The sequence below is a fragment of the Loxodonta africana genome, chromosome 16 (genome assembly GCF_030014295.1).
Source record: "Loxodonta africana isolate mLoxAfr1 chromosome 16, mLoxAfr1.hap2, whole genome shotgun sequence".
Classification (NCBI taxonomy): Eukaryota; Metazoa; Chordata; class Mammalia; order Proboscidea; family Elephantidae; genus Loxodonta; species Loxodonta africana.
The window spans coordinates 65,230,289-65,256,060 of record NC_087357.1 but is presented as its reverse complement, the minus strand read 5'-3'; the positions used below and the strand labels follow the sequence as shown (position 1 = coordinate 65,256,060).

At 36.7% G+C, this 25,772-nt stretch overlaps 1 protein-coding gene across 1 annotated transcript in view; it reads left to right on the top strand.

Moving 5' to 3' along the window:
• The window catches only part of CTNNA3 (catenin alpha 3), a 1,776,048-nt gene that overhangs the window by 397,202 nt on the left and 1,353,074 nt on the right, over positions 1-25,772 (top strand). Inside the window, exon 6 of the mRNA XM_003409035.3 lies at positions 15,448-15,651. Coding sequence (XP_003409083.2) covers positions 15,448-15,651 — 204 coding nt within the window. The remainder of the gene's footprint in view (positions 1-15,447; positions 15,652-25,772) is intronic.

The window sequence follows — 25,772 nt, the reverse complement described above, 5'->3', positions numbered from 1 at the left end:
TCTGACTGATGATATTGAGCTTTTTCATTATCTCTTTCCACAGGTGTAGTTGAATTGATTCCTATGTATTCCATCAGGTGAAGTCCATATGTATAGTCGCCGTTTTTTTATTTAAAGAAAGTTATTTGTAATGAATATGTCATTGGTCTTACAGAATTCTGTCATGAGATCTCCAGGGTCATTTCCACCACCAAGGGCATATTTTCTAACTACTTATTCTTCTTCTTTGTTTTCAACTTTTGCATTTCTATCACCAGTAATTATCAGTGCATCCTGATTCATGTTTGATCAATTTCAGACTGCAGAGTTTGGTAAAAATGTTCAATTTCCTCATCTTTGGCTTTAGTGGTTGGTACATAAATTTGAATAATAGTCATATTAACTGGCCATTCTTGTAGGTGTATGGATGTTATCCTATTGCTGACAGGGTTGTACTTCAGGATAGATCTTGAAATGTTCTTTTTGATGATAAATGCGATGCCATTCCTTTTCTATTTGTCATTCCTGGCATAGTAGATCATATAATTGATTCAAAATGGCCAATAGCAGTTCATTTTAGCTCGCGAAAGCCTAGGATATTGATGTTTATGCATTCCATTTCAATTTTGATGACTTCTAGTTTTCCTACTTTTACACTTCCTACATTTCAGATTCCCCTTATTAATGCATGTTTTCAGCTATTTCTTCTCATTTTGAGTCATTCCACATCAGCAAATGAACGTCCTGAAAGCTTGACTCCATCCAAGTCATTTCAGTCGACTCTACTTTGAGGAGAGAGCTCTTCCACAGTCGTATTTTGAGTGCCTTCCAACCTGAGGGGCTCATCTTCTGGCACTTTATCAGACAGCATTCTGCTGCTATTTATAAGGTTTTCAGTGGATATTTTTTTTCAGAAGTAGACCGCTAGGTCTTTCTTCCTTGCCGTTCTGAGTCTGGAAGCTCCACTGAAACCTCTCCACCAGGAGTGACCCTGCTGGTATTTGAAATACTGATGGCATAGCTTCCAGCATCCTAGCAACATGAAAGTCACCACTGTATGACAAACTGACAGATGAGTGGTGGAATTTAAAATTAATCACAGTGAAATAAATTAAAATTCAGCTTCTCATACCAGCCTCATTTTACGTGATCAATACCTACATGTAGCTCATGTCTACTGCATTGTTCAGTGTAGATACTAGGAAATTTTCATCTTCACAGAACATTCGTTTGGACAGTGCCATGCAGTGTACTCTGAAGTCAGTACCATTTCATCTCAATTTTTTACGAAGAGTGTAGTCGTTATGCAGAATCCAAAGTGATGATTTTGTGGTACTTACAGGCTAATACATTCTAAATATATAGTATTCAACCATGATTAGAACAGATTTTGTTTTCTTTAGACCCAGTTAACAAGATATTTATTTATTTAGAAACATTTAAGTTAATTTATATTTAACTATATATTTGACTCCAGTAAAAAAAAAAATAAAAGAGATTCTTAATTTTTTTCATGCCAGGAGCTTCTTTAGTTGGTTGTAACTTCAAAATATTCAGAATGTCATTTCCTTACTCTTTTCATAGCAGTTCTCTACAGAACATGAAGAGGGAGTTAGGGACTACATCAAGAGCATCTGAAGGATGCTATTATTCTGAAATTGTCACCACATCGCAGTTGTGTTCTCACTTGTCATTTGTTCGAGGGATTCTAGGGCAGGCATGACTTGGAGAGCTTTACAGTTGTCAGGTATGACTGTGCCTTATTGGCTATACTTTTTCTGTGCTCTAGTATGCACGATTCACCCGTGAGTCCAGGGCTTGTACTTAACCTGCCATTTCTCCCAAAGGACATAATTATAGACAGAAGTAGAAGGTAGAATCAAACACAAATAGAGCTCAAATGGGATTACTTATTTTTTCCATTTGCCCCCGTGTGCCTTTTCTCTCCTTCTTTGTCGAAGAGTTAGTTTCTGGGAGAACTTCACAGGCATAATGACTGGCATAAACCTCAGAAATGGCAGTAACTATTCAAATGTTTGTTTAAATTTTGCAAATTTATATTTGATGAGACCTGGGATCGGTAAAACTCATGGGCATCAAGGTAGGACACACCTGACATTACTGAGGCAATGAAGAAGAGTTAAACACTACTTAAATTATCTGGGCATAGGGTGTATTTTTAGAGACATTATCGTTGTGTATGGAATTTATCTGTGTTTTCTCTAAGTTCCTTGTAGACAGAATTAGTTCATCCTCATTGCTTATGTTTTTGAGATTTTTAAAAACATTTTAATAACGTAACATGTGTAGAGAGTAAACCAACTATGTACATATATATTTCCAAATAGATAATCAGTCACACATTTACATCCTTCAAGAAAATATATTGGCTCAGTCAGCAATATCCTGACAAGTATACTAAGAGTCATGCAGTTGTACATTCAATGTCACAACAATTTCAATGGCTTCTCAGAAGTGCTTATGTTACTATCCTTTTAAACAGATTTTGGAAATGTGGGAATTCTTGAAAATTTATTTTATTATTGATATAACCCGATATGGAACTTCCATATGAGCAATTGATGGTCTGTTCCACAGTTGGCCCCTGGCCTTGTTCTGACTAATGATACTGAGCTTTTCCATGATCTCTTTTCACTGATGTAGTTAATTTGATTCCTGTGTATTCCATTTGGCAAGGTCCATGTGTATAGTCACCATTCATGTTGTTGAAGAAGGGTATTTGCAGTGAAGAAGTCGTTGGTCTTACAAAATTCTATCTTGTGATCTCCAGTGCCTTTTCTATCCCCTAGGCCATATTTTCCAGGTGCGAATTGTTCTTCTTTGTTCCCAACTTTTGCATTCAGGACCGGACAGTTTTGTTGCACATAGGGTTGCTCTGAGTCAGAACCCACTTGACAGCAACTAACAACAACAATAACCAGATAAAAACTGAAGCAAAGAATTTGTGATGTGGTTTTGTGCATAGACCAGATTGTTGAACTCTGACAGAAATACACTTAGGTTAAGAAATTACTACCCAGTGAAATTTATTATGTGCATGAAATTTTTGTTGGTGTTTTGGTGTAACCATCATTATAGTGCTCTTGGGGCTATTGAAATGGTCTACAGTCAACACATAGAGAAATATTTTTTGAAGGGAGTCTGTATATACACGATTGATTGTATAACCATATTTAGTACCTTCCTAAAATATTTTCTGTTTTTCTGTCATGTTAATCTACAACGAAATGTGAGTCATACACACTTTGACTTACTATGGCAAAATGCAGAATTAACTTTGTATAAATTGTACTAATTTACCAAAGTGGAATATATAATTTGTATCGATCATCTTGTTAATTTATAGTTTATTGCTCACATTTTGCGTTTTTTTTTTTTTTTTTTACATTTCTTGTATCTAAAGCTTTCATTCTTCAGATTATTCAAGCACAAAAGCATTAAAAGAAGGGATATACTAGACAAAGGGAGAGCCTGAGGGTTCCTTCAGTAGCATTTTCTGTTAGTAATCACAGGGAGAAATTTTGTTCCATTTTTTTTGTCACTCACTCTGGAGACTGATAATGTAGGTGCTTGAGAAGCATATTTATGCTGTGTAGTTATTACTTTTGCTGCTCCAAACTTGCAGCATAACATGTGTTTTTGTGAAGAATGTTGGCACTTGATTATAATCATAGCTATGTCTCTTTTGATAGGCAATTTCACTTTGGAGAATAGGTATAAGATTTTGAGTGTTTTGAATGTAAATTGGATGAATCCCATCGTAGAACATAGAGTATGTGAATGATGAATAGGGTTTATTTTACCATGTTTATTAAAGCACAGAAAGCTTTTGCCAGTCATACAGCTTCTATGCTTTGACTTGTTTAAGATTTTTAATAACTGTCCATGTGTCCTGGTAAAGCATGACCAAAGCCTTTCTCTGAGTCTGAAATATATTCAATGATTAATAAATATTTGCTGAATGAATGAATATCTGATACTCATCTGTATGGTATATTGGGATGTTCTGTTGTAGGATATACACCTTCCTTCATAGTGCTCTAGGGCTCTGCTCATCAGATATTGATGGTAGGGCATCCAAAGATAGACGTAGTGTCAGCAAGGAAACTACTGAGTCGGAGCCTACCCTACCGGATATTAAAATATACTATAGAAGTACGGTATTCAAAATTCGATATGGTAGGTATAGGTATTATTATCAGTATACAGGTGATGAAAGAAAGGCTTAGGCAGTTTAAATCATTTTCCCAGTCTGAGTGGAGGGCCAAAATTCAAAATCAGGTTTTCTAACTCCAAAACAACACTAAAAAGAGTCCTTGAATTGGCAAATGTGTGTTCTCTATATTTTTTACAACAATTAAAAAAAAAAAAAGTCCTGATACTTTGAGGTCATAAGTTTTTATTTTTAAAAAGGCATATATTAAGGAAACAGATTTTTAAGAATGAAACCAAATTTAGCAGTATTAAAATCCTCCAAGCTAATATAAAAAAGTTTTTCATCACATTTAATCCTGGCAAATAGAAGTATTATTTTTTTCTATTACGATTCTAAAATAAATGATACCTAGAATCTAAAAAAAATACTTAAATAATTGATTTGCAGTTTTTCATTTTATATTTAAACATTTTCTAAAAATTTTAAATTAGTTTGACTTTCATAAGTGATGCATTATTACACTATTCTTAAAACATCAGAACTTTGACTACCACCCCAATCTAGTTTCTTTTCCTCCCCAGAAATAACAATTGCTGTGATATTAGTAGTATGATTTTTTTAGATCTTTCTTTAGGTTCTTACATATATATACACATGCATATGTATACACTAAGAGAAAATCTAAAGTGTTGTATGCTTTTTTTTTTTAATATCACTGTACATATCATTCTGAAACTTTTATTTTTCACTCTACAATATATTCTGGCAGTCTTTACAAGTTATTACATATTTACCTCACATTATTTACTTTCAAATACGTAGAGAGCCTTGGGCTCAGGGCTCTAAAAACTGAAGGAGTTATTTCTGTGTTTTTCGGGGTCACAGTTTTCTTTCACCGTAGCTCGTACTGAACAAAAGTAACCCTTACATTGTAAGTTCTTTCCTAAAAGCTGTAGGCTGCAACTAAAAAGAAAAATGCTTATTTATACTACAAGCATTCCATTAAGAGATTTAATGTACTTTAAGTCATCCTCAGCATCATAATTTGGGTTGGTCATCACACTCTCAGTCTGTGGGTAGCAAACATCTTTCATATTTAACACAGCTTTTTTTTTATGAGCTCACCAATGGTTCTACAACGCAATTTTTTTAAATTGCTAAGTATTTATTTATTGTGCTTTAAGTAAAAGTTTACAGCTCCAGTTAGTTTCTCATACAAAAATTTGTACATGCATTGTTATGTGACCCTAGTTGCTCTCCCTATAATGTAGACAATACAACCCTCCTTTCCACCTTGGATTTCCCATGTCCATTTAACCAGCTCCTGTCCCTTCTTGTCTTCTCATCTCTCCACCAGACAGGAGCTGCCTTTTTTTTTTTTTTTTTAATCTACTTAAGCTAAGAAACATTCTCTTCATGAGCACCATTTTATGTCTTATATAGCCCAGTCTAATCTTTGTCTGAAGAGTTGGCTTCCAGAATGGTTTCAGTTCTGGGCTAACAGAGTCCAGAGGCCATGCCTTCCGGGCTCCCTCCAGTCTCAGTCAGACCATTAAGTCTGGGCTTTTTACTTCTGCATCTCACTTTTCACCTGCTCCATCAGGGACTCTTCTGTTGTGTTCCCTGTCATGGCTGTCATTGGTGGTAGTTGGGCACCACCTAGTTCTTCTGGTCTCAGGCTAATGGAGTCTCTGGTTTATGTGGCCATTTCTGTCTCTTGAGCTAATATTTTCCTTGTGTCTTTGGTGTTCTTCATTCTCCTTTGCTCCAGGTGGATTGGGAACAATTGGTGTATCTTAGGTGGCTGCTCACTAGCTTTTAAGACCCCAGATGTCACTCATTAAAATGGGATGCAGAACATTTTCTTAGTAAGCTTTGTTATGCCAATTGACCTAGATGTCCCCTGGGACCACGGTCCCCAGACTCTTAGCCCTGCTCCTCTGTCACTCAAAGTGTTTGGTTGTATTCAGGAAACTTCTTAGCTTTTGGTTTAGTCCAGCTGTGCTGACTTCCCCTATATTGTATGCTGTCCTTCCCTTCACGTAAGATAATTGTTACTTACTATCTAGTTAGTGAATACCCCCTCCCTCCTTCCCTACCTTCGTAACCATCAAAGGATGTTTTCTTCTGTGTTTAAACCTTTTCTTGAGTTCTTATAATAGTGGTCTCATTCAGTAGTTGTCTTTTTGCGACTGACTAATTTCATTCAGCATAATGCTTTCCAGATTCATCCATGTTATGAAATGTTTTGCAAATTCATCGTTGTTCTTCATCAATGCATAGTATTCCATTGTGTGAATATACCATAATTTATTTATCCATTCATCCATTGATGGGCATTTAGGTTGTTGCCATCTTTTTGCTATTGTGGAGTGCTGCAGTGAACATGGGTGTGCATATATCTATTCATGTGACTACTCTTCTTTCTCTAGGGTATATTCCAAGGAGTGGAATTGCTGGATCCTATGGATTTTATGGTATTTCTCGGAAACCCTGGTGGCGTAGTGGTTAAGTGCCGCAGCTGCTAACCAAGGGGTCAGCAGTTCGAATCCACCAGGGCTCTTTGGAAACTCTAGGGGCAGTTCTACTCTGTCCTATAGGGTCACTATGAGTCAGAATCGACTTGACGGCACTGGATTTGGTTTTTTGGTTTTTGGTATGGTACTTCTAGTTCTAGCATTTTAGGGAAGCACCAAATTGTTTTCCAAAGTGGCTGTACCATTTTACACTCGCACCAGCATTGTATAAGTGTTCCAGTCTCTCCACAACTTCTTCAATATTTATTATTTTTTGGATTAACGCTAGCCTTGTTGGGGTGACATGGTATCTCATTGTAGTTTTAATCTACATTTTTCTAATGGCTAATGATTGTGAGAATTTCCTCATGTATCTATTAGCCACCTGTGCGTCATCTTTGGTAAAGTGCCTGTTCATATCCTTTGCCCATTTTTTAATTGGGTTATTTGTCTTTTTGTTGTTGAGGTTATGCAGCATCTTGTAGATTTTAGAAATTAGATGCTGATCGGATTTGTTGTAGCCAAATTTTTTTCCCCAGTCTGTATGTTGTCTTCTTAATCTTCTGATGAGCATAATAGTTTGATTTTTAGGAGCTCCCAGTTGTCTAATTTCTCTTCTGGTGTTTGTGCATTGTTAGTAATGTTTCGTATTCTGTTTATGCCATGTATTAGGGCTCCTAGCATTGTCCCTATTTTTTCTTCCATGATCTTTATGTTTTAGATTTTATATTTAGGTCTTTGATCCACTTTGAGTTAGTTTTTGTACATGCTGTGAGGTATGGGTCTTGTTTCATTTTTTTGCTGATGGATATCCAGTTATGCCAGCACCATCTGTTAAAGAGACTGTTTTTTCCCCAGTTAAGGACTTGGGGCTTTTTCAGATATCAGCTGCTCATGGGTGGATGTATTTACATCTGGATTCTCAATTCTATTGCACTGGTCTATGTATCTGTTGTTGTACTGGTACTAGGCTGTTTTGACTACCGTGGTAGTATAATAGGTTCTAAAATTAGGTAGCGTGAAGCCTCCCACTTTGTTCTTCTTTTTCAGTAATGCTTTACTTACCTGGGGCCTCTTCCCTTTCCATATGAAGTTGGTGATTTGTTTCTCCATTTCATTAAAAAACGCCATTGTAATTTGGATCAGGATTATGTTGTATCTGTAGGTCACTTTGAGTAGAATAGACATTTTCATAATGCTGAGTCTCCCTATCCATGAGCAAGGTGTGTTTTTCCACTTATATAGGTCTCTTTCTGTTTCTTGCAGTATTGTCTTGTAGTTTTCTTTGTATAGGTCTTTTATGTCTTTGGTTAGATTTATTCCTAAGTTTTTTATCTTCTTGGGGGCTACTGTAAATGGTATTGATTTGGTGACTTGCTCTTTGAAGTTCTCTATGTTGATGTAGAGGAATCCAACTTATTTTTGTATGTTTTTCTTGTATCCTGATCCTTTGCTGAAATCTTCTATTAGTTCCAGTAGTTTTCTTGTGTATTCTTTGGGGTTTTCTGTGTATGAGATCCTATCATCTGCAAATAAAGATATTTTTACCTCATCAATTTGGATGCCCTTTATTTCTTTTTATAGCCCAATTGCTCTTGCTAGGACTTCTGGCACAATGTTGAATAAGAGTGGTGATAAAGAACATCCCTGTCTGGTAACCGTTCTCAAGGGGAATGCTTTCAGACTCTCTCCATTTAGGATGATGTTGGCTGTTGGTATACAAATCCCCTTTATTATGTTGAGGAATTTCCCTTCTATTCCTACTTTGCTGAGAGTTTTTTTTTTTTTTTTTAAATCATGAATGGGTGTTGGACTTTGTCAAATGCCTTTTCAGCATCAATTGATAAGGTCATGTGGTTCATGTCTTTGACTTGTGTGATGGATTACATTGATTGTTTCTCTAATGTTGGAGTATCCCTGCATACCTGATAGGAACCCCACATGGTCATGGTGAATTATTTTTTTGATAAATGTTGTTGAATTCTATTAGTTAGAATTTTATTGAGGATTGTTGTGTCTATGTCAATGAGGGATACTGGTCTGCAATTTTCTTTTTTTGTGGTGTCTTTACCTGGTTTTGGTATCAGGGTTATGCTGCCTTCATAGAATGAGTTTGGTAATATTCTATCTTTTTCTATGCTCTGAAATGCCTTTAGTAGTAGTGGTGTTAGCTCTATTCTGAAAGTTTGGTAGAATTCTCCAGTGAAGCCGTCCAAGCCAGGGCTTTTTTTTTGTTGGGAGTTTTTTAATTAACTTTTCAATCTCTTCTTTTGTTATAGGTATATATCTCTGTTTGTGTTAGGTTAGGTAGGTAGTGTGTATCTAGAAATTTGTCCACTTCCTCTAGGTTTTAAAATTTGTTACAGTACAATTTTTTGTAGTATTATATATCGATTCTTTTAATTTCAGTTGGGTTTGTTGTGATATCTTCCATCTCATTTCTTATTTGGGTTATTTGCTTCCTCTGCTGTCTTTCTTTTGTCCAGTTTTGCCGGTGGTTTATCAATTTTGTTGATCTTTTCAAAGAACCAACTTTTGGTCTTGTTCACTCTTTTAATTGTTTTTCTATTCTCTATTACATTTAATTCTGCTCTGATTTTTATTATTTCCTTTCTTGTGGTGGCTGAGGGCTTCTTTTGCTGCTGTTTGTTCAAATTGTAGAATTAATGTTTTGATTTTGGCTCTTTTTTCTCTTTGGATTTATTGCTATAAATTGACTTCTGAACACTGCTTTTGCTGTGTCCCAAGGGTTCTGATAGGATTGGTTTTCATTCTCATTTGATTCTGTGAGTTTCTTTATTCTTAATTTCTTCTATAACCCAGTAGTTTTTGAGAAAGGTATTGTTTAGTTTCTATGTGTTTAACTTTGTTTCCTTGCTTTTCTGTTTTTGATTTCTACTTTTATGGCTTTTTGATAAGAAAGGATGCTTTGTAATATTTTGATGTTTTGGATTCTGTTAAGGCTTGCTTTATGGCCTAATATGTGATCTATTCTGGAGAATGTTGCATGTGCATTGGAAAAGGAAGTACACTGGGCTGCCGTTGGGTGGAGTGTTCTATATATATCTATGAGATCAAGTTGGTTGATTGTGGCATTTAGATCTTCCGTGTCTTTATTGAGCTTCTTTCTGGATGTTCTGTCCTTCACTGAAAGTTTTTTTGAAGTCTCCTACTATTATTGTGGAACTCTCTGTCTCTATTTTCAGTGCTGTTAGAGTTCTGTGTATTTTTGAGCCCTGTCATTGGGTGCATAAATATTTATTATGGTTGTATCCTCCTGGTGTAGTGACCCTTTAATCATTATAGAATATCCTTCCTTATCCTTTGTGATAGATTTTGCTTTAAAGTCTATTTTGTCAGAGATTAATACTGCCACTCTTGCTCTTTTTTGTTTGTTGTTTGCTTAATTTTTTTTTTCCATCCTTTGAGTTTTCATTTGTTTGGGTTTTTGAGTCTAAGATGTGTCTCTTGTAGGCAGTGTATAGATGGATTCTTTTTTTTTTTTCCATTCTGCCACTCTGTATCTCTTTATTGATGCATTTAATCCATTTATAGTCAGTATAAATATTGATATGCATGAGTTTAGTGCTGTCATTTTGATGTGTTTTTTTGTGTGGTGTTGACAGTTTCTTTGTTCCCTGTAATTTTCTGTGCTGAGTTTTTACTTTCATCTTTTTCATTGTTATTAATTTTGTATTTGCTGAGTCTTTTTCTTCTTTTTTATTTTGATGTGCAAGATTGTTAGGTTCCTCTGAGGTTACCTTAATATTTGCCTCTATATTTCTTGATATCACCTTGACTTCCTCTCCATGTGAAAAATGTATGATTACATTATGTAGTCCTTTTTTGTTTTAATGTTGTCATCTTTTACAGATTGACATCTCTGTTTCCCTATTTCCGGTGTTGTAGCTTTGATTTATTTTTTGTGACTTCCCTATCCGGCTTTATATCTGGTTGCTCTGTCCTGTGTTGTAGTGTTGGGTTCTTATCTGATGTTATTGATTTTCTAACTGGAGGACTCTGTTTAGTATTTCTTGTAATTTTGGTTTGGTTTTTGCAAATTCCCTAAACTTCTGTTTATCTGGAAACGTCCTAATTTCACCTTCATATTTGAGAGACAGTTTTCCTGGGTATATAATTCTTGGCTGGCAGTTTTTGAACTTCAAGTCTTTATATATGTCATCTCATTGCCTTCTTGTGTGCTTGGTTTCTGTTGAGTATTCCAAGCTTATTCTTATTGACTCTCCTTTATAGGTGACATTTCATTTCATTTATCCCTAGCTGCTCTTAAAATTCTCTCTTTATCTTTGGTTTTGGCAAGTTTTGTTATAATATGTCTTGGTGACTTTCTTTTGTGATATGCCTCGTGGGGTTCGATGAGCATCTTGGATAGATATCTTCTCATCTTTCACTATATCAGGGAAATTTTCTGCCAACAAATCTTCAACAGTTCTTTCTGTATTTTCTGTTACCCTCCCCCCCCATTCTGCTACTCCAGTCACTCGTAGGTCATTCCTCTTGATAGAGTCCCACATAATTCGTAGGATTTCTTCATTTTTTAAAAATTCTTTTATCAGATTTTTCCTCAAATAGCTTGGTGTCAAGTGCTTTATCTTCAGTCTCACTAATTCTGCTTTCCATTCCCTCAATTCTGCTCCTACAACTTTCTATCGAGTTGTCTAATACTGAAATTTTATTGTTAATCTTCTGGATTTCAGTTTGCTGTCTCTCTATGGTTTCTTGCAGCCTGTTAAATTCATCATTGTACTTTTCTATAATCTTCTTAAGTTCCTCTTTTGCTTTGTCTTTGTGTTCCTTGGCTCGTTCTGCATTTTTGCCTGATATCCTTCCTGGTCTCTTGAAGAATTCTGCATATTAATCTTCAGTATTTTACCTCCAGTAATTCCAGACAGTTGTCTTCATGTGAAAGATTTCTTTATTTTGGTTGCTTGCTGAAGCCATCATGGTCTGCCTCTTTATGTAATTTGATATTAACTGTTGCCTCTGAGCCATAATAAATTATTATATTTATTTGTTTTATGTTTGCTTACTCTATCCTAGCTTCTTGTTTTGTTTTGTTTTGATATGCCGAAATAGGCTGCTCCTGTGAGATAGTTTGATTATTGGCATCCTTGAAGCTCTAGTGTCCTGTCACCAGGTGGTTAGACTTGTTATTAGGTGTGTGAGCCCAGGAGTGCTTTTACTTTTGTTGCATGGATTCAGCTCAGGTGTCCAGGTAGTTGGTCACCAATTGTGTGGTGCAGGCTCTTACCTGCAGTCCTAGATGGGCAGGGGTGATTGGAGTAGGCACAGGCATCTGGCTGCAGTAGGAGGTCATGCGCTGTGCAAGGCAGGGGACTGATGGCTACCCCGGAGTGTCTGGGAGGAAAGCCTGTCCCTGTTCTCTGAAGTGCGTAAGTGGGTGAGTTTTGTAATGGGATGGACATCCAGTGCTGTTGGCTGTAAGGACTGGAAGGCACCACTTATTCTTGGACCCATGTTGTAGGTAGCTGGGTGGCGTGGGTGGAGCCACCAGTCCTGAGACCCCTGATATGGATAGGTGAGGACCCTGCTTAAAGGGCAGAGTAGTGTCAGCATCCAAAGTGTTAGGGAGGTAAGTGTATATTGGGAAGGACCTTGATAAATGGAAAATATTTTCTGTGTTGAGTAGTACAGGATCCCAAAGTTATACTGTTCCATTTGTCTTTCATGAAATTAATGCCACAAAAACACACTGAAATCATTTTTTTTTTTTTATTTATAGCTAGATCAGGTCCAAAATGGCAATTATTTTAGTGGGTCTCAAACAAATCCAGTGGTATTCCATTCCATTTGTTTCCATTTGAAAAAGAAAATTCAAGTTATTATTTTTTTTTAATTACCTTTTTATTGATTTGAAGACAAGGTTAGTAGAAACCTTTATAGAATGTGGATAAAAATTTTTTTTTTTTTTTAAGAGGGCAGTAATTATAGGCATATCTAAGGGGCCTGTGTGTGGATATTAGATGGAACAGCAAGCAATGGTTCATGTTCAGATGAGCTTGAAAAACCTGGAAAGTATTAAAGGTCAAGCAGGTAAAAATCCGGAGAGTAGAAAAGTTTAAAGAATGGCCTTGAATAACAGGAACTGGTGTGAACTTAACCTTAGTATAGAGGCTGTTTGCTGGCGAAAATCACAGCCAGAACACCTAAAATTAATAGTTTCTTCCTGCAGTCTTTATAGATCAACAGATTTGAAACTGATCAGTGTTTCCCACCGTCCCAATGCTGGAGACCTGTTAACTGTGCCTATTGCATCTTTAATTGCATTTGAGCAATCAAAGAATAATTCTGTTGCCTCTCAGAGTATCTTCTTAATGATGATATCACATTGAAGTGCCATTTGCAAAAAGGTTTCAGTTGGTTTGATTTTTGTTATGAAACACTGGAGTGGAAAGTTTGTACTAAGTTAGCAAGACAAAGGAAGGTGTGGTACAAATGGCAAATGAAATAAGGAGGTAAATTGAGATGTAAATGAGTAGTGTCTTGTTATCCTTGGCTGATGGCCAAGGCCATGGTTGGGATGATTGTTTCCTCAAAAAGAATATGCATCAGATAAAGAAAAAAATGTTAAATGTTCCTTTTTTGTAAATTATTTCTCTCTCTCTTTTTTTTTCATTTTTTTGTCCACCTAAAAGAGAAAAACGAAGAGACTCAGAAGAGGAGTAAAAACATTAAAGGAAAATAAAGTTAGGGAAGAAAGAATTATACTCTATACTTTTAAGACAGTCAATTTTATATCAAATCAATTTTAAAATCTTATCCTGACTAGTTTCGACTTGCAAATATTTATCATAATGTCTTGTGATGATCAGTGTAATAAATAAATATAAAATCTTATATTTAAGGTTACCCTCTCTAAAGATCTTGTAATTTAATTGTGTACATGCACACATTTGTGTATGCATACACACACACACACACTCTGATGACATTATAAGTTTATATTATGCTAAGTGTTCTCAGAGAGCTTTCGACTTTCTTCTCCAATTACCATGTTCTCCCTAAGCCTTGAAAAGTCTTTCTTTCTCTCCCTTTTTTTTTTTAAGTTTTATTGTACTTTAGATGAAAGTTTACATAGCAAATTTGTTTTCCAGTCAGTAATTTATAAACAAATTGTTCCGTGAATTGGTTGCAGTCCCCGCAATATGCCAGTACTCTCCTCATTTCCTCCCTGGGTTGCCCATTTCCATTTGTCTGGGTTTTCCTGTCCCTCCTTGCCTTCTCATCTTTGGTTTTGGGCAAATGCTTCCCTTTTGCTTTCATATAGTTGATTGTTCTAAGGAATACATTCCTCATGGGTGTTATTGTTTATTTAATAGACCCTTCTGTTATTTGGCTGAAAGGTGGCCTCTGGGAATGTCTTCAGTTTAAAGTTAGAAGATTGTCTTAGGACAATAGTCTTAGGGGTTCCTCCATTTTGTATCAGACTAGTATGTCTGTTTTTGTTTTTGAATTTAGCTCTACATTTTCTATCCATTCTAACCAGGACCTTCTATTGTGTCCCAGTCAGAGTGGTCAGCAGTGATAGCTGGGCACCATCTAGTTCTTCTGGTCTCAGGTTAGAGGAGGCTGTTGTTTATGTGGGCCATTCGTCTTTTGGACCAATTGCTTCCTTGATTCTTTGTTTTTCTTCATTCTCCTTTGGTCCAGCCAGGAAGAGACCAATAGTTGCTTCTTAGATGGCTGCTTGCAAGCTTTCAAGACCCCAGATGCTACTCACCAGACTAGGATGTAGAACGTTATCTTTATTAACTTGCTTTGCCAATTGACCTAGATGTCCCCTGAGACTATGGTCCTTAGCCTTCAAGCCCAGTAGTTCAATCCCAATGTCTTAAGTAGTTCTGTAACTGTGAAAAGTCTTTCCTCTCTTGATGTATTTTAACAAAGGACTCCAAGAGCAGTGTACCCTTCACTTTTCTTCAGAGACTGTAGATTATCTTGATTTCTATTGTCTTGAAGACCTATATCTAATGGAAACCTTAAAAATACTAGGTTCCTATAGCTGGAAATAGCTGGAAGTTATAAGAGACCAATAGGAAGATGGATTGATTTTTTAAATGTATAATTAAGACTCAGAATTTTCTGTATGTTAGTGTTAAAGATAATTGGAGTTGATTTTCAACAAACCATTATGAAAATAATATTGAATTAGGTATCATAAAACTTGGATACTTGTCGGAATTTTGTTTATTTGCTCTGTGACCTTGGTAAGTCATCCTGGGTAAGAGTCTCTCAGCCTCAGTCATCATCAAATGAAAAATGGGGTGAACAGTATCTTTACTGCCCACCTCCTTGTATTGTTGTTGTCAGGATTTGATGATATATGTGAAACTATTGTGTAAACAGAGAAGTCCTATATAAAGGTTACTAGTTAGCATGTGCCAAGCACTACATTGCACATTCATAACATTATCACAATAGCCTCATATGATAGGCAACATTAATATTCCAGTTTTACAGATGATGAAGGTGAGGCTCAGAGTGTAAGACTCTTGGGTGTGAGCTCACAGTATTGGTGAATGGGAAAGGCAAGGTTTGAATACAGGTCTGTTTTTGATACTAGAACTGATGCTCATAATCTCATTACTATCCTCACTATATAAGATTATGGGTGAGCGAATGATGCAATAGAAATGCTATTCTTTTTACTAACAAAGGTGAAAACAAAATATTTCTTTGTCATAAGAATAGAATGCCATGGAGTTCTAACCATCCAAATGTGTTTTTCCTTAGACTTTAATTGTCTTGGATCCACTCACAGTGACAGAGGAGGAAATACGACCATCACTAGAGAAACGCCTAGAAGCCATTATCAGTGGGGCAGCTCTGTTGGCGGACTCTTCATGCACAAGGGATTTCCATCGGGAGCGAATCATTGCAGAATGCAACGCGATTCGCCAGGCTCTTCAGGACCTGCTTTCAGAATATATGAATAATGTAGGTGACTGGTTTTTCTTCCTGTCTTCCTTTTTTGGTACTTTGAGTATGTGCTGAGGTGCATTCTTTCTGATCCAGGTGGCTTAGCTTTCTGAATGGGTTCCGTTTCGGCTGCTTACACGGAACAGCATTGAGATAGGAGTTTCTAGGAATGGATTCAGAACCAAAGTGGTATTTGCATATGATCCTTTTGTTTGAGGAAGTATCTAAATGTTAGTTGAAGAGAATCAGGATTGTAGACAGGAAACTAGGGTTGCACGTCAATTTAAATAATAAAAAGGATAAAGAAAGGGACAGTTGCTTAGGGTTAAGGTGGTGAATAATAAAAGGGCATAAGAAGTTTGAATTTAGCTAGTGTTGGATAAAGGTCAATTCTACATGGATCCTGGACCATTTCTGAAGGTTTAAAGAGCCAGTACAGTTTGGACAGTTCCTAACCTTTATCAAACATGACATAGTGTCATAGATTTTCTGCAGTTTTTGTTTTCTTTCAGAAATATTGGAAATGCTACTTAAGTTTAAGGCAATATAAGTGTTTTAAGGTTGTTTTTTGTTTTATTAAAAATTACATCTCCATCCATGGAGTGTCTATACTATTCTTACACTCGAGTCTTAGTGCCATTTTTAAAATGAAGACAACCTTGATGACATCATGAACTATATATTAATCATGAAGCCTCTTTAAAAGAGCTAAACAAAATGAAAGATTTATAATTGGACTATTTTATTCACCTGCCTAATTATTAGTGGAATAATTTAAGAATTATGAAGTTATGGTTTGAGAATTACTAGTTATAAACAATATGAATTTTTGGGCATGAAATTGATGATGTAGGATTGTTTAGTAAAAGCACTTTATAGGAATAATTGAAATGTGCTGAAATTAGTTGGTGATTTTTGAGGACCCTTCAACACATTTGATTTATCTCCATACTCTTTATAGTTAATGACTTTGGCTCCTCACTGAAAATCTGCCTGTTAAGAAATCAGAGTTGTAAAGCAGATTTTGTTAATAAGAGGAACATATTAGTAACCTTGTGCCCTCAAAGCTAGAGTATCCCCATTTTTAGCAAATACGATATTAAAGATTTTTCAAGGCAATTCGATGGTCACAAGGAACTCAGAAGATAATACTGTATTAGAATGCCTTTTCCTCAGACCTGTAAACTTATAAAATTACTATCATCTTTACGTATATATGTCTATATGTGTAGATATATATACTGAAGTTATACAAATTTATTTATCTTTCAATTATAAAATTTTAGATAAATTTCTATCTATAAAATATAAACTAAACATATTCTATTTATCCATACAAAAATACCTACACATGCATGCACTCGCCTACATAAATATGGGATGGCTACATGATGGTCTCAGTGCAAAATAGAAATGCGGGACCTGTTCAAGAAAACAGAAAAAAAAACCTATTTTTCTGGAGGTCTCACCGTCGCTCGACCTGTCAAAGCGTTTTCGTATTTGATATTTAACGTCAGGCTCCGTCGGGAATGGGGGTACTTGGGGCGCGAAGGAAGACCTTCACCCCGGCGCGCGGTGGGGGCTGCCCCTTGACTCAGCGCTTGGGGCACGTGTGCCTGACCCGGACCCTGCGGGTGCTGCCTCGATGCTCCCATCAGGAGCGGAGGGCGGCAGAGACCGCGGGGTCGGGGAACGGGTGGCTCTCAGGAGGGCAGCGGCGGGCAGGATCGCATGTAAGTCTAGGCTCCAGTGTGCCAGCCTGCACGTGCTCTGACTTCACTTAAAAAGCACAAATTCAAAGAATTTCACAGCGGCAGCAGAGCATTAAACTCCAAGCATGGCGCCCACTTCTGAGCGTGGGATCCTGTGAGACTGCTCTGGTCGCGTGCCCCGGGAGCTGGCCCTGTACGTAAACATATAAACATATTTCACATAGAAGTGGGGACGATTTTATGACTTTCCCCAACTTTGGGTTAAAAACTGCAGTAGAGTATCAAGGGTGAAGCGATTGGAGCATTCTGCCCCCAGTGTGATCATTAAAAGGCACGTTATCACTCGAAATTTATAAAAATAATAAAAACAACTAAAAGCTGATTTACTTTTAATTTTATCATCGTTTGTCAGCGATTCTAAACAATTTCAGCAATAAACTAATTTTTCTCAAAGAACTCTTCTGTTTCTTTAAATTCTAAACAATTTCCGTGATTATTGTTGAGTTCTAATAATATGTAAGATTCAAATTAGCACTTTTTATGATTATCTTTTAATAAACATTATATTCTTTATGTGTTTAAACAGTATTAAAAATAAACAATAGTAACACTGATTATAAAGACAAAGAACTAGAAATTGAGTGACTTCAAATTCTGTCATTCTCTGTGACCACTTGGAGTTTTTCTTTGAGTTGAAAATTTGTAAAAAGTGAAGCAGTGGGTAATGTTTTTGTTAGGTAAATGCTAATTTTATTTCATACATGAAATACTTATTTGAATTTGAATAATAACTTTTAAATAAAAATTTAATTTCCTTTTAAAAATAAAAACATGGACCTGAGGTTCCAAAACAGAAGAAAGTTTTTCCTTTTTTTCGGAGGTCTGTCCCTCTCGACCTCTCAAAGTGTTTTTTAATTTGATATTCAAAGTCAGGCTCCGTCTGGAATGGGGTACTTGGGGCGCGAATGCAGACCTTCACCTGCGCGCGTGGCGGGGCTGTCCCTTGGCTCGGCGCTTGGGGCGCGTGTGCCTGACCCGGATCCCCCCACCCCACCCCCCGGTGCTGCCCCGGTGCCCCCGTCCAGAGCGGGGGTGGCTCAGATCGCGGGGTTGGGTAGCGGGTGGCTCCCAGGAGGAATTTAAAGAACTGATCAAGAGAATGATTACAGTTGATTATTACTGGAAGGTAATTTTGTTATATAGAAGAAGGAGGTGTTAAAAAGTTATGTACCCTAGGTATCAAATTTTCTAAGTGAGCCAGTGAAAATGTTTTTCTACTTCCTACTGGTTTTTTTCCTAGCGAGGATTTAACTTGCTGATTTGTTTCAAGGCCGATTTGTCCTGGGCACAAACTTATATTTTATCTTTTATTTTGCCAAGATCCTTCTGTTGGGTACTTTGGTTTTAAAACAAGGTAAGTTCTTTTTTAGAAGAAGGAAGAGACTTTTTCATTTATAGTAGCCAAGTGGTTGAGTTACTTCGGTTTCAACTACTCTTGGTTTACTCTTCTTTTTAGAAGAGTAAAAAGACTTTTTCTTTTATAATAGCCAAGAAATTGAGATAAGAGGTAAGCGGTACAGATAATTCTTAATTTTTCTTATTTTTAGAATAGACTTAGTTGTAAAACTTAGTTATTTATCAGTTAGTCAAAGCACACTTTTATTCACGCTAGATGAAGGTTTTCTTCTTTCTTCCCTTTCCACCCTATTTTCCCTTTTCTTCCATTCCAGCAAAGGAGTGCAAACACCCCCTAAAATATCTCTTCCTCATGTGAGTTCCTTCTTCATAGCTCGTCCACGTTGAAATACATGCTTTTACTGGTCAGTCTTCCCCATTAGACAGGTGCTGGAGTTCTTAGTGAGCAGGGACTGTGTCTCTGGCCCTTAGCAGAGCCTTTCTGGTAGCAGGTGCTCAGTAATAATTGTTTGGATACAGGTAAATTGGATTTAATGCTTGCTTCTTCTCAGATTTTTAAATTAAAATGACAGTGTGTCTAAAGCCATTACTAGCTTGTGTTTATTTCTATAATAACCCTGGAGAAAGGGTAGGGCTGGTTCATGGTAATTCCAGGACCACCGGAAAGGAAAGAGCAGTAGCAGCAAGGAAACTTGTTCTTTTGGTGATAGAATTATGTTTTATTACTTATATCTTCCTTTCTACTTGGGCATAATGTTAAATACTTGTTGGGAAAGGCATGTTTTCAGGGAATGAAAGACATTGTTTGTGTGGATAATGTCTGGTTATCTGCCCTGATGTTGGTGTATAGAGCAAGAGGAGCTAAAATTTTCCATTGGTGGCCAGAAACTCATTTATGTACCCATCATATTACCATCTTATTGATAAGCATAACCTCTTAATAATTCAAAAATATAAATTTATAGTATTATGAAAAAAACACTTCAAAAACAGTATGACAGTCCTTTTTCCTGTAAAAGTAACTGATCACATCTGACCAAACCAGTGAATATTGGAATTAAACAGCAGGCAGCAATCTGGAGAGCTGTGGAGTATACTGTCAGAACATGCCTCCAGTTTTATTTTTACTCCAGGTTTATACCACAAGTGATGCTTCTCTTTAGCTGTTTCCATCAGTTTTTATGAAAGGGAGTGCACTTTCATAGAGCTGACTGAACTCAAATCTTGCTTAGAGTTTGCTCAAAGATTTCAGGACAGCTTTGATACTTAAGTCCTCAACTTCCCAATTTAAAGAATACTGTCTCTTTTGGTGAACCTGGTTTGCTTTTCAGATCAATGAGGAGCACTTGTCTTTGAGCCACATTGCTAGGGAAAATGCTTAATGGAGCATGAAGCAATAAAGATAACCATGAAAACTTAAAGCACACTGCATACTCCTAATATTTCTAGATCTATGAATGTGACTTGAAATCTTCCCATTTTGCAAGTCTGTTGAGTTCAGAGCACTTCAGCAGTGGGAGATGAATGCAGTTGATGTTTGTAGCAGACTCAGTCTACATGTTCAGTTTGAATCTTAAATAGCTTTACTTCTTAAACAGATCAGGAGTCTCTTGATCATTTTTTTCAGTGAAACTCCAAGTTCAATAAGTTCAATGTCTTACATTAGTAAGAAAGTCCGATCTTTATGAGATCAGACGTCTCTCTCAGAGTTAACAGACTACTTAACACTATTAATGATTATGTGTATTTACCCTAATATTTTCCTTTCCTTTTTAAACATACATATATACATAGTTGTTTTTTAGTGTTGCTGTAACAAATTACTATAAATTTAGTCACGTAAAACAGCACAAATTTATTATTTTGCAATTCTGCAGGTCAGAAGTCCGACATGGGTCTCACTGTCTAAAATGAACATGTTGGCAGGGCTACATTCCTTCTGGAGGCTCTAGGGGAGAATCCATTTCCTTGCCTTTTCCAGCCTTTAGAGGCCACCCAGATCCCTTGGCTCGTGGCCTTCGTTCTCCATCTTCACAGCCAGCAAAGTCGTCTCTCTCTGACCCTTCTTCTGTTGTCACATTTCTCTCTATACATTCAAAAAAAACTAACAAAAACAAATCCATTGCCATTAATCCCACCCAGATTACCCAGGATAGATCTTCCCATATCAGGGCCTTTAACCCTCATCACACCTGTGAAGTCCGTTTGCCATGTAAATTAACGTACTCACAGGTCCCAGGGGTTAGGGTGTGTACATCTTTGGGAGGGATATTATTCTGCCCACTACATATGCCAATACCATCTTCCACAGTCTCTTCTGTGGAATCATTTTCAATCCATTGTAGTCAGTTTCCCTCACTCACTTTAAACTCTAAGTGGGCAGATCACGTCTGGTTTGTTTACTGTTTTATTGCAAACCTTTAGCATGATGCCCGGCACTGAATTATATCTTTGAACAAAAGAATGAATGAAATGATTGCATATTATGTAAGTCAGCTAATGGAGAAACAGCCTCTCAGTTAATTGAAATGAATGTCAAGCATCTATTGAAGTTATGTGGCGGATTGCCGGTATAAAAATGTCTTATTTTACAAAGTGTAAGTCTCTTTAAAAATCAGTGTGAGCATTCAGAAATAAAAATTTCTCATCAGAGTCCTTGCATTTGGATCCACATCCAGTGATATTCCAAGAAAAGATTTTTACTCATTATGATACAGACTCCAGAAAATGCTAAGAAGCGGAGAGAATTCAACTTTTGTTTTTTAAACCTTAGAAATATGTATTTCTAAAATATTTATGCTGACTTTGTTGCACTACAGGGCTGGTTAAGCCTGGTCTATCTTCAAGGCATAGCATAATTAAAGAATTCCTCATTTAAATGAGGCAGAGCAAGGAGGCCCTCTGAAAAAGGGAGACTCTTAGAGGGAAGTAAATTCTTTGTAAGCAGTGGTCTTTCTATAAGTAGTGAAAGTAGAATTGTAGATGAATGGTCATCATGCTGGAATTCTATGATATCAGAAGACATGGATGTTTTTCTGAAGATGGAATTGAAGTCACATCGGTGATGTTAAGTGTTGGAAGTGTTGCTGGACAGGATCTTCGGGTGATGTAGATTTATCGGTGGGGTTAACACTCAGATGGTACTTGCTATATGGGGATATTAGAACGTTGAGGGGAGCAATGGAGCTGCTAGAGTAAAAAAGTCAGGCCTGAGCCAAGTACAGGGATCAGTTTGCATTTCTAGACCTCTTACCCACCGACCATTTTCTTCTCTTGATGTCTTACGTGAAAGCACATAGTTGGTTTTCATCACATATTTGTTCAATGTGTAGATAATAGATTGGTGTTTACTATTCAGAAGCCTATTTCATATATGTGGCTGGTGTTTAATGGAATCCCTTTCTTTGGGAATTCTGAAGATTCAGTAAAGCCTACAAAGAGATGTTATAGAATTTTTCTTTCATGAAGGACTTCCACCTCTCTCCTGAAAATCCATATTGAAAATTATTCCAGCCTTAGTTTCGGAAACCCTTGTGGCGTAGTGCTTAAGTGCTACAGCTGCTAACCAAAGGGTCGGCAGTTCAAATCCACCAGGCGCTCCTTGGAAACTATGGGGCAGCTCTACTCTGTCCTATAGGGTTGCTACGAGTCGGAATCGACTTGACGGCACTGGGTTTGGTTGGGTTTTAGTTAATTTCTCTTTATTTTTTATGATGATAAGGTAAAGCAGTTGGGAGGACATTCATACAATGATTCTTTGAATACTAGAGACAAGTCATGATAATAAGACTAAAAATTCAAAAACAGGTTCCAAATCTCCACTTTTTAAAAATTTTTTTGGTATGGGCTACTTCTAGAATTGGTTATCTTTGGATCAGGTATGCCATACTAGATGTTTCACATTTTTAAATTTTTAAATGTAGAATATACAGTGGTGGTTGGTTTTTGTGTGGTTGACTATGTCGGAGACCATATTTTTCAGTTTCTAGATATCTAGATTTACAACCTCAGCTAGCTGCAGAGAAGTAGATAGTATCCTATACAGGTTTACACAGTAGTGGAAATGCCAAAATGGGAGCAGTGAACCAAGTTCAGAGTAGAGCAGAAGGTGAATATTCAACAAGATATAAAGAAATTATCCAAATCAAGGACACTGGAGACAGATATTAAAGCTGAAACATAGGATCTGAGAATTCAACAACCAGTGAGTTGAGAGAAATAATAAATGGTGGGAGTGGGGTTAAATGGGCAAAAATGGGTTTTGTTTCCTATGCTTTCTTTTCTGTCCTTAATTTAAGCATTAGATACTGAGCAGGCATTTAAGTTTCTGAACTGTTCTGGAAATAAGATAACAGTATTTTTTCAGCTATTTTTCTGAGCTATTTTAGGATTAGCATTATTGCTCTCCTATAGGCTCTCGAGTGACCTGGATGTCTGATTGCTAAATAATGACTTTGAGTCTGTCTTGGCAAGGTAAGCTCAGAGTCATCTAAATCTGGCATAGAATGTTCATGGTGGGGTTTAAAAGAAGGAATGGGCTATTCTTATAGATTTCTTCTTTGTGCTTTCATGTCCTAAAAACCCATGGCCATCAAGTTGATTCCAACTCATAGTGACCCTATAGGACAGAGTAGGAAAAGCTGGTGGATTCGAACTGCTGACCTTTTGATTAGCAGCTGATCACTTAACCACTGTGCCACCAGGGCTCTACTCCAATGTCCTAGACTCCATTAAAAAGCAAAGTTAATAGGGAGAACATTATGGAAATATAAGCTACACGAATATTGTATAAATGAGAAAAGCTAAATTAATGAAAAGCAGGAAACCACTAAAAAAAAAAAGGGAAAAAAGATAAAGCCAGAGCACAAGAGGAGAATGTAAAGTGATTTGCATAAAATAAAAATAAACAATAATGTAGGATGTTCTAAAATGGTAAGACTTAGTTTCCACGCATGAGCAATTTCCAGTTAAAAGTCTGTGAAGGTTACATTACCTAGGTCAGAGAGCCTTAATAGCTGAAGGTCCTTTCGGAGGGACCTGTGATTTCGACAGTTATGGGGCAGGTCAGTCATTCAACTTGTGAATTGTTTTGGCTGATAATTTTCTAAAAAGATTATTTCCTTTATTCTCCAATGTTCAGATCCAGCTCACATAGTTCCTGGAAGTTCCTGCTATGACTTTTAACATTGGCCTTTACACCAAGTTCTTTGTTACACAAAAAGAGAATGAGGCTGAATGGTAGAAATGACAGAAGTAAAGTAGGAATTAATAATCTGGGCATAAAATATTATTCCAACTTGGACAAAAAATAAGGGTCCTGATCCTAGCATAATTTCTGCAGCTGCATCAGAAATCTGATATGCCAAATCCCAGCTGAGCCTAGTCAAACCTCAAAACCACGAGAGACGAAAAGTCGTTGGCCGCTAGATTTTGTGACGGCTTATTACACAGCAATAGATAACATCAGAATATGGACTACAGACGTTGATTGGCAAAGACTCAGCTTTGAGAAGAGCATAAAGGATTTGAACCACCTTAACACCAAATGTAAAATAATAGCCTAGAAAGCACAGAGGATGGCAGAGAATGAGTTAGACTGTTTCTAACCACAGTGATCAAAAGTTATTAACAACGACTTTGTAAGGGTTTTTTTTTTTTTTTGTAAGGAGGAATACTAAGCTGATACAAGTACATGGAGAAAGCTGTTAATTGATCCTGTTCCAAAGTATAGGTTTAGTTAATCCCTGCAAATCTTTAGTTTTCCTTAAGTCCTTGGCTAAAAATAAAACCAAGACAAGTATTATTATGACAGAGATCTGAAGCAGGTGAAACTTATCTAATTATAAGGCTCAAGATTCTAGTGCCCACTGTGGGGAAAAACAAAACAAAACAAAACACAAAACAAAACACAAAACACAAAACAAAACACAAAACAAAACACGAAACACTAGATAAGTAGCCCTCTTGCAGAATCGCATCATAACAAGATTTATTTGTGTCAGGGTGCGTTTACGTCACAAGGATGTTCTATAATTGCATTTATGAAGTGACTTTGCAGCTTTTCCAGGTAATCCACAATTGATATTCCTAAAATGTGTATGACGATCACCTGTTCTCTTCAGTGATATTGAATCAGAGTCGTTGACTATTGAGTGATTACGTAATTTATACTACAGAACTATCACAGGCAAATGTTCATTCAGCCTCTTGTGGTTACTGAGTCTCCTTTCTTCCTTGCAATTTTAAGTGTGGTAGCAGAGGCTTGAGCCCTGATGGTACCATGATTAAGCGCTTAGCTGTTAACCGAAAGATTTGAACCTACCTACCAGCTGCTCTGTGGGAGAAAGATGTGGCGACCTGCTTCTGTAAAGATTTACAGGTTTGGAAACCCTATGGGGCAGTTCTACCCCATCCTACAGGGTTGTGATGAGTCAGAGTTGACTCGATGGCAATGGGTTTTTTGAATTAGCAGGAGTTCAGAAAAAATATGCAAAGAAAACACAAAGTTGACAGTATCGTAAGTATGGGAAGTTGGCTCACGATTGGGAAGAAAAAATAATTATTTAGTGTATAATAGGCATGGTAATCACTATTTGTGACAATAATTTTTTTTTTTTTAGTGTAAAACATTAAGCACTTCTTGATTTTACAACTGTTTTAGAAGTATTGACCATCCATTTTATCTATTTTCTGGCTTCTATATAAAAACTAGAAGCTTGTAAAGCTAGAACTGAATCTACTTGGTGATTACTTTTATACTCAGCTGTTCATATTGTATGGGGGAGTGAGTCTCTCCATCTTCTCTCACCTTTGGGTTATCACAGTGTTCCAGGAATACCTCAAAGACTAGGAACCATGTTTATTCTTTAGCTTTTTATTTTGAAATAATTATGTACTTACAGAAAGTTGCAAACGTTCTACAGAGAATTTCCATGTACCTTTTGCCCAGTTTCCTGCATTGGTTGCAGCCTTTGTTACTATGGTACAATATAAAAATCAAGAAATTGACAT